Raw genomic sequence first — 16188 nt, forward strand, 5'->3', positions numbered from 1 at the left:
GGAATAGCTCACATCGACCAGCAGGTGGAGATAGAGAAACTGATTAACAGTTGGCTTTATAGCCTGGTATTCCTCCTGTCCATTCAGTTATGCTCCTTGCCCAAGCATCCCGAGATAGGATAATGAGCATCAAAAAAACTTCTTTCCAGTAGCGAATGCTTAAACCATAAATTCACAAATCTAACAACCAACAAGAACCGAACTGAAAATGCCACATAAGACACAGACAGATAGCCACAGAAGGGGTGGGGCTCTGGATTCATCTGCTGCTTCTAAAGGAAAGAAAATTAACAGGTGAGAACATAATTTTACCTTCCTTAGCAAAGCAGCAGATGAATCCAGAGACAAGTGGGATGTAGCAAAGCAAACCTTAATCCGGGTGGGAAGCAAACGCCGCCTCCGCAACAACCGAAGCCCAAAATGCCACTATTGCAGGCGCCCCCACATCCAAGCAGCAATGCGTAGAGAAAGCACGTTCGGTAGACCAAATAGTCGTGAGACAAATCTCCCCCAAGATAAAAACCTCCGGGCCGAGCTGAAGAGGTAGACCTTGCTCCAGCGGAATGGACATGCAGATCTTTCGCCAACCGCTTCCCTGCCAGCCAGCAGGCATAAAGAATGTCCTTCTGTACCCATAACGTGATGGAGGCTGCGGATGTCGCCATACATTGAAGGCGTCCCTGGAATACTACAAAAAAGGAGAAATAGATAACTAAAAGTTATCAGAAACCGAGCCCTCGGAGAAAGCTACTTACTGATCAAAAAATGCAGTGAAGAATAACACTGCTCCCCAGGTTACCTCCTAGGAAGTGGAAAGGAAAACTAAGTGTGACAGAAAGAAAGGATGACTCCCCTACAGAAGGAATAGTGGTACCATCCGAACTGACACCCTATATAACGGAAATCAGAAATAGGAATCCCCGCCGAAAACAGCCTGCACCCAAAAAGAAAACTGCAGAGCTGAAACCATGGCTACGAGAAGCAACATGAGCAACGGCACAGCCCCTCGGCGAGCCAAAAGACCAGGATGAAATGAAGCTGACATTACGCGATGAGCAAAATACCGAGCCCACGTAACAAGCTTACGTAACAAGCCAAGCCTGGCCCTAGAAGTAAAAGGAAATTACACGCTAAGCGCTCGGCCATACACTCGTGCCCAAAAAGGAATTCTGGCGTGGTGCAGACGCTAAGAAGTACCCCAGAAAGGAAAAACATCCAAACGGAAGCAGAAGCCACAGGAGAAGATTTCCTTAACACCTGGACTAAAGAAGAAAAAATCTGCTTTTCACCACTTTTACACGTCAGTCACGACCTCTCCAAAAAGCAAGGTCGTAAAACTAAGGAGGTACATAAAAAATTCCAGGATATCGGACCCTAGGCGAGCCAAGCCCGAGATACCAGGAACTTCGTCATCCGGCTGGCGAGAAACCCATCAATACCGTAAGGAAGGACGGCGCTGCCAAGCCAGAGCTTCCGCAAATACAGTGCTCGGAAAGTGAGCTCGAGATGTCAGAACCAAGCTGACATCAGCCAGCGGAAAACACTGAAAAGGAGAATGCAGAGGCGAAAAAGTCTCCACACAGCAACCCCCTCTAACGCACACTTCCTAGGCCCGCTGAGAAAGCTAGGAAGTCTAGAATTGAGAGACGAGCCATGAGGACAGGCTCAGGAGATCTCATGTTTATAAAAAGAGTTAGAACTCCCGAGCCACAATTCTCAATATCCAGGCTGCAGAAAATGAAACAGACGATAAATGTGCCATGCTGAGAGTCCGTGAAGATCAAGTCTGTCTAAACTCATATCCTGATCCATAAAAGGATTTACCAACAGAAGATGAAGATGAGCGTACACCCAGTGAAGCAGAATAACTTCACCTTCCAACCGAAAACAACACCTACTGCCCAAGCTGTAGAGAAACACTCCCATCCTCATACTGACCAAAAGGAACCTCAGTGGCATTCCAGAAGAATAATTAGCAGCTCCAGACAGGCAGCCTGACCATGCTCAAGAGCAGAAGAATGTCCAAGGACAGAGGTGCCCCTGAAGACCAGACATCAGGATCTGAGGAAGGAAGCCAGCGAGCCCCCCCCCAAACCGACCGCCTAGAAAGGTCAGTGGACATGAGCAAGTCCAGTAAAGACCGAGTCATGTCTCGAAAAGAGAAATCACACTGAGCCATCAAATCACTCATAGCGGTGCATTAGGATCATACTAATAAATGTAGTCCTGAGATACTGGGAACCACTGACACTAAAACGACAGCTGAAGCAGCCGAAGGGAAAGCGAGCCGAAGCTCCTAGTGAGTCAGTAATCTGGATGTATCTCCTGGCAGCGCAACAATTGTCAAACGTTCACAGATTCTAAAATGCCTGTGAATTTCAGGGTATGCGCCAAATCCAAAAGCGCCACTCCAAGGGAGGCAGGCCAACCTAGTGCCGAGTCCAAGTCCAACGAGACTATGAAGATCCTCTTCCAGGATGCGAGCAGAAATGTGTGACCCCGAGAACTAAGCCGCAGAATGGGATGCAGCCTGCTAATCACATGGCCTTATGTGTGGCAAAGGCACTTCTTTATATAATTGGTATGCATCAAATGGTTTTTGTTGCTCAGAGGCACTCTTCCAATAATACTAGATAGGCTTTTCACATGTTATATCTAACAAAGGACTTACATGACCCGTCCTTCTCTGTGTCCTTAGATGCAGAGAAGGCTCTTGATCGGTTAGAATGGGCCTGCCCAATGCCCCAGTCTTGGCCCCCCATACATTCAGTGGTACCCCAAGAACTACAAGCACCGTCCTGAAGACCACAACCCCGTGCAAGGAAAACAGCAAACAGAGAGACTCCAAGAATTAACTGGAACCTGAGGAGAATGCAAAAGGAACCAACCTCACCTCTCCCTGATCCGATAGCATAGTGACTACTCCCTCAAGTGAAAGCTGTATGAGGCCATGGGAGAAGTCAAGACCCCTTCAGAATGAAGCACAAGAGGCCAGTAAACAGCAGTACGATCACTGCAGGAACAGGAAGAAGAAATTAAATTCTCTTAGAAAAATATTCAAGGTTCGTAAAGTAACCCATGAAAACAGGATTAACTCTATGCAACGGGAGCGACAAGCCGGATGCCCATAGAGGGAATACGCCAGAGATGCAATCAAGATGCTGCATCTACCGCCCTCAGAACAACCATAGCAATTTAACAGGAATTAGACAAATGCGTTGTGACCTGCCCATATGACCGAATCCTGTCCGTGAGACAGCTGAAAGAGCTGCCAGCGGGCGTGTAGTGTAAAGTGGCCCAGGGAAGGCCAACGATGGGACACCCTGGACGTAGTCCTAGGAACGCTCTACAGAAAAAGAGAGGTATGCTCGAAGGAAATCGGAAATGGCGTCCCCAGACACAGTCAGGGCAGTATCAATGTAAAAAATTGCCAAATTACACAGTGTCACCCATGGGAGACTTCGAGAGATAGTCAAAGCGAAAAATCTGGACACTCTCCTGCGCCTGAACCCAACACAGTGTGACACGGCTTCATCCAACTCAGTACGGAGGGCAGCCGAAATCGGGAGAAGTATAGAGTCAAACCGCAAGCAAACGGGGCTGCAGAGAGTCCCCTAGGGTATAACGCAAGCGCGGCAAAACTTCGTAAGGTGTTGAACATATTCCAATTCCATATAAATGGATTTAACAGCTTTTTCTGGTTAATTAACAAGTCCCGATGCACCCGAAGCTGCAATGGGAACTGAACTCATACCCTCAGGGAGACGAGGCAGCTGCTCTAACCGGAAAAGCCACAACTCAGATTTAAAGCAGTGTCATAGCACGCTTGGTATTAGTAGCTCTCATATGGTGGTGAACAGACTATGGCTGTGCTAGAGTTGTCTTTCTGTGGTTGCAATTACAGCAGTTTACATATTATATACAGTTATGTATTTTGTACCTGGGGCAATGGAGACTTGCCCAGAGTCAAAGGAAGCTGCAGCTAGCATTGAACTTGGCTCCTATGGCTCTCAGGTTGCTGTACTAACCATTAGGCTATGAGCCTGTTCTACAAATCAGAGCCCCCACCCTGGGCCCCCCCAAAAACAAAACAAAACATGCAGGCCGGTAAAACCGCCCGCAACTACCGCCGCAGCGTAGCGACGGATGAGCCCAACTCAGCCGGCTCCCAGAGAACTACTGAACGCCGCGGCGCCCTCCCCCCCCAGTGCAGGAGCGTCAGTCATTGCTCAGAAAAGACCACGGCTCTCAGTCGAAGAAGCAAACACCGCCGCGGCAAGCGGAAAACTGAAGCCACCATGTGACTTGCTCCACCGGCCAGACAACAACGTTCGCCCGTTTTGCCGGCCTCTTGCAACTGGGAGGGAAACCCAGAGAGCCAAGGAAGGCGAAGAGAGAAACCACAAAAAAAACCGCCGAAACAGACCACGAGAACGCCTCAGCGCGTCTGCCAGCATCGGAGCACCCATGTGATCTAACAGTCCATGGAAAAGGCCCGGGCTTTCAACCCTTTAGAACCCTGACCACAGCCGCGGCCCCTGCCGATCGACGGGTAGCCTCAGCAAACCATGGTGTATATGCGAGGGCACTCCCCCCCCCCCCGCCCACACAGGAAACCACCATGCGTCTCCTGTGCGCGGGAAGGCAGCAGCTACTCCAACTGAGCCCAACGCAGGGGTTCAGTGCACTCAAACACAGGCAAAAAAGCAAGAGATGAGCCGCACCAACGAACCACTCACCAAAGCTCAGCGGCTGTAAATAAAGGAGACAACCAACAACCAGAAATTATACCCTGCCATTGCCATACTCACAACCCAGCAGACAAGGTTGCCAGACCTCGGCAGGAACAGCTTGAGCACCCCTGAGAGTACTGAAGCATGGAAAGCCACCGCAGTCTCTTTTCTTGTGTTTTTTTTTTTTTTTTTTTTTTAAGGAAAGAAGAAAAAACGAGAGACCCAGATAGACCCTCTATCAGAGGAGGGAGGGTGAGGCAGGGACAAGGGAGGGCCCAAGTGTAACCTCTAAAGCCGGCACCGTACAGCCGGACACCCCTGTCTCACTGAAGAGAAAAAATCTCAACAGGAGAAATAGAATCAATTGTGAGTTCACTGAAGAGAAACCTCAACAGGAGAATTCGAAATTCCAGCCACAGCCAGAATCCAGGAGCTATTGGAATAGCTCCAACCCCTGCTGGGAGATAGAGCAAACTGAATGGACAGGAGGAATACCAGGCTATAAAGCCAACTGTTAATCAGTTTCTCTATCTCCACCTGCTGGTCGATGTGAGCTATTCCCACTTGTCTCTGGATTCATCTGCTGCTTTGCTAAGGAAATATAATTATTTTATTAATTAAAATATTTAGGGATTGATATTCATAACATTTCAATTGTCAGGAGAGACTTCTGAATGTTTAAATCACTTGCCTTGGGCTATGCCTGGATATTCACTAACTTTAATTGGATTGTGTCTATGAATATCTCCTCTCACCACCCAATTTGAAACTGGCTAGTTTGTGAGCATTCTTGGGAGGAGTTAGGGTGGAGAAGCAGTTTAGCTACTGTATTTTTCACTCCATTAGACACTTTTTTCCCCCCAAATGTGGGTGGAAATCAGAGTGCTTCTTATGGAGCTAATACCCAGAATGCTCCCCCATTACCTTATTTTAATGCGGCCGCCCTCCTTCACTGAATGCTGCATACAAGGCTGGCTGGCTGCCTGATTCCCGCCGCTTCATCCGAGAACTGCCGGCTGACTCCTCTTCCGTTTTCTCGTGTAGGAGCGCACTAGATTGCCTGCCTGGTCCTGTATCGCTTCCTCTGAGAATTGCCGGCTGCCTCCTCCTCAGTTCTCTCATGTAGCGGCGTACCAGGTTGCCTGCCTGGTCCTGTGCCACTTCCCTTGAGAAAGTTTCCTGGGAAGCGGCGCGGAACCAGGCAGGCAACCTGGTGCCCCACTACGCGAGAGAACGGAAGAGGTGGCAACCAGTAGTTCTCGGATGAAGCAGCAGGAACCAGGCAGCCTGCTTGGTGCGCCACTCTCAGTGAGGTGCAGCATCCAAAAGTTTAAAAAAAAAAAAAAAGATACGCGGGGGGGGGGGGGGGGGCATCGGGGAGGAGAAAGAAGGCCATGTCGCTTGCCTGGGCGGTGAGGAGGAAGAGGCTTGGCGTGCCTGCTGCCTGCCTGGGAGGTAGGGAGGGAGGAAGAAGTGAGCCAGGGCCTGCCTGGGGGGTGAGGAGGAAGAGGCCAGGGCCTGCCTGCTGCCTGGCTGGGGGGTAGGGAGGAAGGAGGAAGAGGCTGGGACCTGCCTGCCCTGCCGATTTAAAAATAGGGAGGGAAGAGGGAGAGTCTGGGGCTTTCCTGCTGCCTGCCTGGGGGGGGGGGGGGGTGAAAGGCCTGCCTGCCTGCCTGCCTATGGGGGGGAGGCCTGCTTGCCTGCCTACCTACCTACCCGCCCTGTCCCATCTCTACCTGCCTGCTTGCCCTGTCCCTGCCTGCCCTGTCCCTACCTGGCTGCCAGCCACTAGGCCTGCCTGCTCTGTCCCTGCCTGCCATGTCCTGCATACCACTAGGCCACCAGAGGGGGTACAGGGTACAGAGCCTGGCAGGAAGGGGGGAAAGAGTGCAGAGCTTGGCAAGGAGTGTGGGGTTGGGTGCAGAGCCTGGCAGGGAGAATTTGGTTCAGAATGAATTTTTTTTTTCTTGTTTTCCTCTTCTAAATCTAGGGTGCATGTTATGGTCAGGTGCGTCTAATGGAGCGAAAAATATGGTATTTATCAGCAATTTTCAGTCTTCTAACTGACTGAGCAACCGCATTAAATAAGGACAGATAAAAGACTGTCCCAACTCTATACAGAGAGTTAACTGAGCACCTGTCTGGATATTGGGTGGTGTCCAGTTAACCTCTGGATACTGACCTGAAGTGTTATAAAATTATCCTAATAAAATACCTGCCTCGGAGAATTTATGTGCAAGGATTTGAGTGTCCCTAGTGTGGTCCTGGCTATTTTATAAACACATAAAGGCATACATTTCAATTCTAATCAAGCTAGATGCAAATTTTTAACTGTAGAACTTGTTAGCCGGTGGCACCTCAATCTTTATAGTAAACTTAAATGGGAAACAAAATGTGAAAGACATTTGAGTCTATGGTGGCATCGCCGAAGATCTGGAAGATTATTGTGGATAGTGAGAAACAGAATGGATGTATGAGATTTTCGACATTCCTAATAAAGGCTAACTGTAGAACTAAAAATTAAAAAATATCAATCCAAAACAAAAGCACCACACAAGCCAAGAAAGCTATCATTACTTAAGCGAAAGAAAAGCCTCAGATAAATGGAGAGGTGGACCCACACTCTTCCACCAAAGCATCATAGGCAAAAAAACTTTTGCACAAGTTTAAAGTTAGCAGGTGGGAGCAAAAAAAAATTGCCAAGAATGATTAATGGCAAAAACCACTGAACACAAACAGTGGTTTTTACCATGAATCATTCTCGGCTATTTTTTGCTCCCGCCTGCTAACTTTAAACTTGTGCAAAAGTTTTTTTGCCTATGATGCTTTGGTGGAAGAGTGTGGGTCCACCTCTCCGTTTGTCTGAGGCTTTTCTTTCGCTTAAGTAATGATAGCTTTCTTGGCTTGTGTGGTGCTTTTGTTTTAGAGTGATATTTTTCACTTTTTGGACTATACATTCCTCCCTGTTTTTTGTAACTGTAGCACTATACATAATCAACAAAAGCATTGTGTTTTTATATGTGCTTTTTGGTTTTATTTGATGCACATTTCACCACCTTCTTAATCTAGTTCTGATTTTCATTTGGTAAAGGGGAAACCATCTATAATACAACCGATGCATCTGGTTGCATTTTCTATGCAAAGTGTAGTAAAGCATGTGACATTGAAAGATTTCCAGGGCCCTGTGTGTCCACAACTCACCCAACAGCTCCAACAACATCTGAAACAACCCAACCAACAACTCCAAAAACCACCAGCTCAACAAGCCTTGAACCAGGTTGTCCACCAAAACAGGTAAGATAAGCTACAGCTTCAGCACCCTGAGCTTGTGGGTTCAAAACTACGTTGCTCCATGTGACCCTGAGCAAGTCACTTAATCCCCCCCCCCCATTGCCCCAGATACATTAGATAGATTGTGAGTCCACCGGGAGAGAGGGAATAATGCTTAAGTACCTGAATAAACTCATGTTCTGAACTCTCCTGGGAGAATGGCATAGAAAATTGAATCAATAAAATAATGCTCAATTCTGTTTTGCTTTATTTTATAAGCATACTCCGCTTTGGGTGAATGTCTTTATAACGATGGTGATGAAATCCCAATAAATAAATAAGAAAATATATTAGTAAGGAGATAACCAATTTTATTTATTTATTTTAGTATTTATTAGATTGCTTATAGCTTAAGTGGTTTAGAGTCAGGTAGTCAAGTATTTCTCCCTGCCTGTCCTGGCTAATGTACCTGGGGCAATGGAGTGGTAAGTGACAAGGGGCAGCACTGGGCTTGAACCTGCAGCCCTAACCACTAGGCCACTCTTCCACTCCACATAAACTTTGTTGTTACCAGCACGCTATGATGATATGTTGGTGCCGGTTTTCCTCACTGCTGTTTTGGTTTCTTTGCTTTTTAGATATATATATATATAACTTATATCGGTTTATTCATCGTCTTGTGATTTCATCGTTAAGAAGATAAATTAAAAATCGAGAAGTCTGGTTGCTCAAATGTTGGTTGACATTTAAATGAGTTAACTTCTTAAATTCCAATTTTTCTCCCTTCCACGTCACTCTCTAGTGCATTGGCCTCAAACTCAAACCCTTTGCAGGGCCACATTTTGGATTAGTAGGGCCTCGAAAAAAATAGGCCTCAGAAAAAAGAGTTAATTTCTTATTAAAGAAATGACAATTTTGCATGAGGTAAACTCTTTATAGTTTATAAATCTTTCCTTTCGGCTAAGTCTTAATAATAATATTGTCATTTATAGCTAAAGAGACATATGTTTTATTTGACTTTTGTGATTATGATAAACACACCGAGGGCCTCAAAATAGGACCTGGCGAGTTTGAGACCACCGCTCTAGTGTATTGCCATGAATCTCATTAAAGAGTTGCCTACTATGGGATAATTCTATAACTGACTTCACAGGTAAAAAATAGTAGGCAGGTACTTCTCACTTCATAAACTTTGTCGGATTTTCAAAGTAGAAAAGTATGTGCATATTAACACTTTCAACAAGTATATAAAGCTGGCAATATAATCTCTGATTGCAATCAAGCTCTAAACTGAATATCATACAAGTATGCAATCGTATGAAATTTAAACACTTTTAATAGTCATTTCACCCTTTTTAGGATCCTCAGAATCGGAGGATCATGAAATTTTGATCTGCAAGATCTCAAGTACATATTTGGAGGATTCACTAACAACAACAATATTTTATATTCCCCCTAAGAGATGGATTTAACACTAAAGAAGATTTCTATGAATTTTTTGCAACAAATACATTGATAGGATCATATAATCTTTTACTGGGAGATATAAATATACATTTAGAACAAATAGAAAATTCAGAAGTAGTTGATATCTTCTCTATAGTAGCTGCGTTGGGATTTTTTTTTACCCTTACCAGTAAAAATGCATCAAAAGGGTCACCAACTAGATTTGGTCACCTTTTCAAAGAAAGAAGTGACTTGGCCGGAAATTCAGTTTATTCAAAGTGCATCTGGTCAGATCATTACTTATGCAATTTTGAACTTTGCTGACAGGAAAAACAGTCTCTTTCAAAGCTGGATAATAAAAATAAAAAAGTAAAATTAATTACCAATAGAGGAAGTAGAAATCCAACAGAATTCTAGACTCAAATTTTCCAACAAGATGCTACTGTGGAAGTTAAGGGGGGCAAGGGCATGTTATCCAATAGGTACAAATCCCATACCTAAGTGCAGCATAAGTGCATAAGTGTGAAACACACCCATGCCCTGACCCTGTTCTTCCCCTTGTATTTGCACGCTAAGGCAGGTGCGTGCTTACGTTAGAGAGCACTGCTGAGTGCATGAACAAGAAAAGGACCTGGGTGTACTGATAGATAGGACCCTAAAACTGTCGGCACAATGCGTGGCAGCAGCAAAGAAAGCAAATAGAATGTTAGGCATGATAAAGAAAGGAATCACGAGTAGATCGGAGAAAGTTATAATGCTGATTTATAGGGCAATGGTCAGACCACACTTGGAATACTGTGTCCAACATTGGGCTCCCAACCTAAAGAAGGATATAAAACTGCTGGAGAGGGTGCAGAGACGAGCAACAAAGCTAATAAAAGGTATGGAGAACTTGGAATATGAGGAACGACTTAAGAGACTGGGATTGTTCTCCCTTGAGAAAAGGAGACTGCGAGGGGATATGATCGAGACTTTCAAAATACTGAAATAGAGCAGGAAAAAAAATTATTTACAATGTCCAATGTGACACGGACAAGAGGATATGGACTGAAGCTAAGGGGGGACAAGTCCAGGACAAATATCAGGAAGTTCTGCTTCACACAACGAGTGGTGGACACCTGGAATGCTCTCCCAGAGGAGGTTATTGTGGAATCCACCATTCTAGGATCTAAAAGCAAACTAGATGCACATCTCCTTACGAGAGGCATAGAGGGATATGGGCGACTAAAATTACGCCAGGTGTACACCTGGCTGGGCCTCCGCGTGTGCAGATCGCCGGACTTGATGGACTGAAGGTCTGATCCGGAGATGGCAGTTCTTATGTTCTTATGACTAGCACTTATGTGCAATTGGTACCTAATTTTAGGCAACCAGTTAAGGAATGAGGGAGTTTTTGCATACTAATTCTATTTTTAGGGCATGGGTCTGCAAGTGGAAAGTTTGCACACTCCGGCTCACTTAAGCAAATGACAGTCACTTACTTCCCTAATTCATGTCACAGAACCTCTCTCTGCCTCGGTTTAAGGACGTACATTAGAAGTTCTTCCCTACAACATCTTCTAAGTCCCTTCTGCTCGACAACTATTCTATGATACAACACCCACATTATGGAACGCCCTAAGACAGCAAACTAACTCCAATAACTTCAAATCCAGCCTCAAAACCTTTCTCTTTAAAGATGCCTACGAGATTTAGACTTAGGGTTAAATGCACATGAGACTCAGACAAAGGCCTTCTCCCTTTCTGCCTTGCCATTCATAAGAACATAAGACTTGCCTCTGTCGGGTCAGACCGGAGGTCCATCGTGCCCGGCAGTCCGCTCACGCGGCGGCCCCTCAGGTCCAGGACCTGATAGTGCTCCTACCCTAAAACTCTTTTTATTTTTCCTGTAGAGTAACCTTCTATCTATACCCTGCAATCCCCTTTGTTTCCAGGAAGTCATCCAGTCCCTTTTTGAAACCCAGTATTGTACTCTGTCCTATTACCTCCTTTGGAAGCGTGTTCCAGGTGTCTCCTTTCTTTTTATTTTAAGTAATGTAATCCCACCCAGTTCCCTTTTGTACCATGTCTCGTCAGTAGTATCTTGTCATTTGTATTTTAATTTCCCCGGATTTATTTACATTTTAAATTTTGTATACTTTTAACTGCTTTGGCCTCAATAAACTTGAAACTACAGTCTTCACAAAACACTTCGACATATGACTTCCCCAGCCAATATATTGAGGTATTCTTACTTTTTGCATTGCAGGTAAATGAGAGTTGGGATATAGGCAACTGCACCGTCGCAACTTGTAAGGGAAACAATGTGGTTACAATTGAGCCTGTGAAATGCCCCCCTGCAACGCTAATCACCTGTGAGAGCGAATTCCCACCAATCAAAGTCTACAGGGAGGATGGATGCTGTTTCCATTATGAATGCGAATGTAAGTGCACAAATCTAATCAATTTAGCTAAGGGGAAATACATAGAATACCGTCAGTGTGTGCATTAGGTTCTCAAATAATAGTTTATCCTTTTTTTTTTTAAACTGATCAGGGTTCCCTGAATGGAAAAATCTTACTAATTATCATAGCTTGGAATTCTTGTGTTTCCAGATAAATTCAATAGGACATGAAGCTGCACAGTGGTATAAAATAATATCCGGATATATAAATAAAAAACCAAAAAATGGTCTTAGAGACATTTGGAGCATTGAGATAAAACACCAAATTAGTGCATCTCAATGGCCACGACTTTGGTCTTGGAGGTTAAAATGTACGGTGTCAGCATCTATGAGACAAACTTGGTTTTTTCTTTTACATAGAGCTTTATGGACCCCTACACGTTTACATAGAATTGATAGCTCTAAATCTAATAGATGCTGGCACTGTCATATTGAAATTGGGACATTAGACCATCTTTTATTCTTCTGTCCATTCATCTTAACATTCTGGAAATCAATTTGGCCTCAAATAAATAGGATGTTGGAAAACCCAGTAGCCTTGACATATGATACTATATTATTTGGAACAACAATGAGAAAAAAAAGTCAAATAACATCAAATAATAATAAACTTTTGTTTATTTTAACTGGAATAGCAATACAACAAATTACATTTAATTGGAAAAGACATGACAGATTAAATTACACTTTCTGGTGGAATTCTGTTTGTCATATATATAAAATGGAGCTTACCATAGCAACACAAAAAGGATATATTAATAAATTTCAAAAGATATGGAGACCATTAACAGATTTTTGTAATGAATGATTAACTTTTCCCATGAAAAAAAAAAATATTGATTGGAGGGGAATGGGGAGGGATTTCGTTTTTGATTTTTACACACTATGTCAATATTGAATGAATTTACAAATAAAGTTGTTTTTAAATATTATTGATTGAAAGGGAGGGAGGGAGGGGGGATTATTGTGTTCAAAAGAAATTATATAGAATTAGATTTACTGCATAATATTATAAATTTTGTATAAAATTAATTTTCTAAAAAATGTTAAACTTGATGATGATAGGTGTGTTTATCAAGTGTGTATATTTAAGTTTCTAATAAGTTTATATGAAACACTTGTTGTAACAAAAGAAAATGAATAAAGATTATAAAATAAAAAAAATAAACTGATCAGGACCTAAAGATCGCACTGTATTAAATTTTAGTTTCCTTTTTTGATCAGTTAGCAGACTTGTGCTCCAGTCAATGAAATTTTTAGAGTTGCTTTCAATATTTCTGCTCTCAGTAGCCTAAAGTAGAGAATGACACGGAGACAAATTTTTTCCCGTCCCATTCCCACGAGTTTTATTGCTGTCCCTGTCCCTAAACCATTCCTGTAAGCTCTGCCTTGACAGCACAAGCCTTGAACACTTATGATCTTAAAGTGTTTGAGGGTTGTGTAGATGAGGACAGGACTTGCAGGAATGGGGTAGAGACAGGAAAAGAACTCGCAAGGACGGGATGGGAAAATGAGTTCCCGCGGGGACAGGAAAAAATTTGTCGCCGTATCATTCTCTAGCCTAAAGTCTATCAGCCTTTCAGTACTTTACTTAACCACCATCCTTCTCCCTATTAGGTGTCTGCAGTGGCTGGGGAGATCCTCACTACATCACCTTTGATGGAACCTATTACACATTCCTTGACAACTGTACCTACATTTTGGTGCAACAGATCACCGCCAGATATGGCAACTTCCGTGTATATATTGACAATTACTACTGTGACGCAAAAGATGGTCTTTCCTGCCCTCAGTCTCTCATCATTAACTATAAATCCACTGAAATAATACTGACTCGTGTAATGTATCAAGGAAGGATGACTAACAGGGTATGTGATTATTTTATGCTGTTCTGGGGCTAAATGTTCACAGTCTTAAAATGGTAGAACACCATTCACTTTAAGGTCACAGGGATATTTTTGGTACTGAGCTGGTACCCTTCTCTTAATTTAAACTTTATATTTAGAACTCTACATGAAATCAGGCAATGTGTACTAATCACTACCCAAATTCTTGCTGTTGTCTACATTTTTAATTCATTATCTATACTTATCAACATCTACAGCTAGAGAATGACATGGGGACAAATTTGTCTCCGTCCCTGCAGCAACTCAATTTCCCCACCACGATTCTGTCCCTGCCCCATTCCTGTAAGCTCTGTCTTAACCGCACAAGCCTCAAACACTTAGGATTTTAAAGTGTTTGAGGCGTGTGCAGATGAGGATAGAGCATGCAGGAATGGGGGAAGGAACAGGAAAATAACTCACGGGACGGGAATGAGGAAAAATTTGTCCCCGTGTCATTCTCTAGCTACAGTGGACCCCCAAAATACCACATTTACAGCCAAAAAATTTCAAGTTTCAGCTTTATTTGATACGCATCCTGGTCATAAAAGAATTAAGCAGGGTGACAGAAGAGAGAAAAGAAGGCTCAAACAAAAGATCCTTAAAGGACAGACAGCATAAAAACATCCCTGTGGACGTGCATATCCTGGCTTAGGAATGAAGTTCATTCTTGTCATGGTATGCAAAACTAACCTATTTGGAGAAATTGCCCCTGAGAGAAATCTAAGGTACAGAGTCATATCCAATGGTAACCCCCATACACAAAAGGAAAACAACAATTCTTAAGACACAAAAAATAACCAGATGCAGGCAGGTGAGAAGGTACTACTGATTTTGCAAAATGAGGTCCTGCTACCACCAAGTTCATGTTCTGAAACCTCTTTCTCCCTTAGAAAGTTCTTCCCTATACTGGAAGTTCTTCCCTCATAAGTCAGTTATCAAATTACGACAGATTCTGGATTTGTGGTTTATCATCTACAGTGTAAATCATGTGTACAAGTTGCCAGTCAAAAGTCCTAAGCTTGGGGTACTTCGTGATAAGCCCTAGTTCTGGGAATTGAATTGCCACCAAATAAATCGATCTACCTAATTGATGAAGAGAGGTATTTTTGAAAAGCAGTTTCCCTCCAAGATCTATGGGTCACAAGTTCTTGCTTTTCGTATGAGGCAAACTTCTCATGTGAAACAATGCATGTAGAACAAGATGTCATGTTGATTTTGTGGAGTCATGTTTCCAAAACTTAGATACAGGGTAGATTGAAACACAACAGGACAAAGAAGAAATTTAAAAAAAACAACATTATATAAACCAATGACATGAAAAAGTCAGGCCTATAAAATAGTACTGTATTAACTATGACTTATTTATTTAGCTTGTCCTCCCACAGGAGCTCAGACTGGGTTACAAATTAGGTGCAATCCAAAAGAAAACAAGTTGAAGAGAAATACAATGTTCTTGGCTTTCCTTTATTTCTTCAAGATATCTTCGAACAATGGTAAAATTAGTCCACATCAAACATATAAAAGACTACCGTGACCTGACACGGGCCGTGTTTCGGCTGACAAGCCTTTTTCAAGGGTCCTAAAGTCTAGAGATAAAGACAAAACCAAGATCAAAACAAAAGTAACCAAATAGATAAAGTATAAAAACCAAAATAAAAACAACAATAAACTTTTTCTCATTCACATTTCCATCCTATCTTTATCTTTATTATTTTCATTTTGGTTTTTATATTTTATCTATTTGGTTACTTTTGTTTTGATCTCAGTGTAATGATTGACAATAAAGTGTCCTATCGCCTTCAGATTAGCGCAATTGTCAAGAATTGTTTTTTGGAAACTCAGAATGGTCAGATCCTTAGCCAACATTCATGATCCTCAGTCTCTTAACATTTTAATTCACTCCCTCATAATTTCCAAACTCGACTATTGTAATTCCTTATTCAAAGGTGTCTGTCAAAAAGACATCCGATGCTTACAATTAATACAAAACACTGCCATAAAAATTATAATGAACAAGAAAACATTTGACGTCACTCCTTTGCTAAAAAGTGCACACTGGTTACCAATACAACATCACATTACTTATAAAATTGCTTTAATCTTGTTATATATGTTACTTTTATATATTGTAACTCGCTTAGAAAAATTTTAATTAAGGATTAATCAAATATAAATAAACTTGAAACTTGAACATTGTGATTCTCCTCAGCTTGTTCTCTTTTGGATTGCTCCTTCTTCTGTGGAACATTGGGTCTTCTTGTTTTGCGCCTTAAAAATGAGATGCTCAAGCATTTTCCCTGTCTGCCTAATGTATCTGGGGCAGTGAAGGATTAAGCAACTTGCCCAGGGTCACAGGGAGCAGCAGGGGTTCCAACCCACAACCTCAGCCACTATGCCACGCTCTCCTTCA

The 16188-nt window shown here is 42.9% G+C and overlaps 2 protein-coding genes across 3 annotated transcripts in view; one reads left to right on the top strand and one right to left on the bottom strand.

Annotated features, from left to right (window-relative positions):
• The window catches only part of LOC117352133, a 1164809-nt gene that overhangs the window by 1043690 nt on the left and 104931 nt on the right, over positions 1–16188 (bottom strand). The window lies entirely within an intron of this gene.
• The window catches only part of MUC5AC (mucin 5AC, oligomeric mucus/gel-forming), a 136361-nt gene that overhangs the window by 70763 nt on the left and 49410 nt on the right, over positions 1–16188 (top strand). For both annotated transcript variants that reach the window (XM_033928249.1, XM_033928250.1), the window contains 3 exons: positions 7825–8027; positions 11698–11872; positions 13510–13760. In XM_033928249.1, coding sequence (XP_033784140.1) covers positions 7825–8027; positions 11698–11872; positions 13510–13760 — 629 coding nt within the window. The remainder of the gene's footprint in view (positions 1–7824; positions 8028–11697; positions 11873–13509; positions 13761–16188) is intronic.

The sequence above is a fragment of the Geotrypetes seraphini genome, chromosome 19 (assembly GCF_902459505.1).
Source record: "Geotrypetes seraphini chromosome 19, aGeoSer1.1, whole genome shotgun sequence".
In the NCBI taxonomy this organism is placed as follows: domain Eukaryota; kingdom Metazoa; phylum Chordata; class Amphibia; order Gymnophiona; family Dermophiidae; genus Geotrypetes; species Geotrypetes seraphini.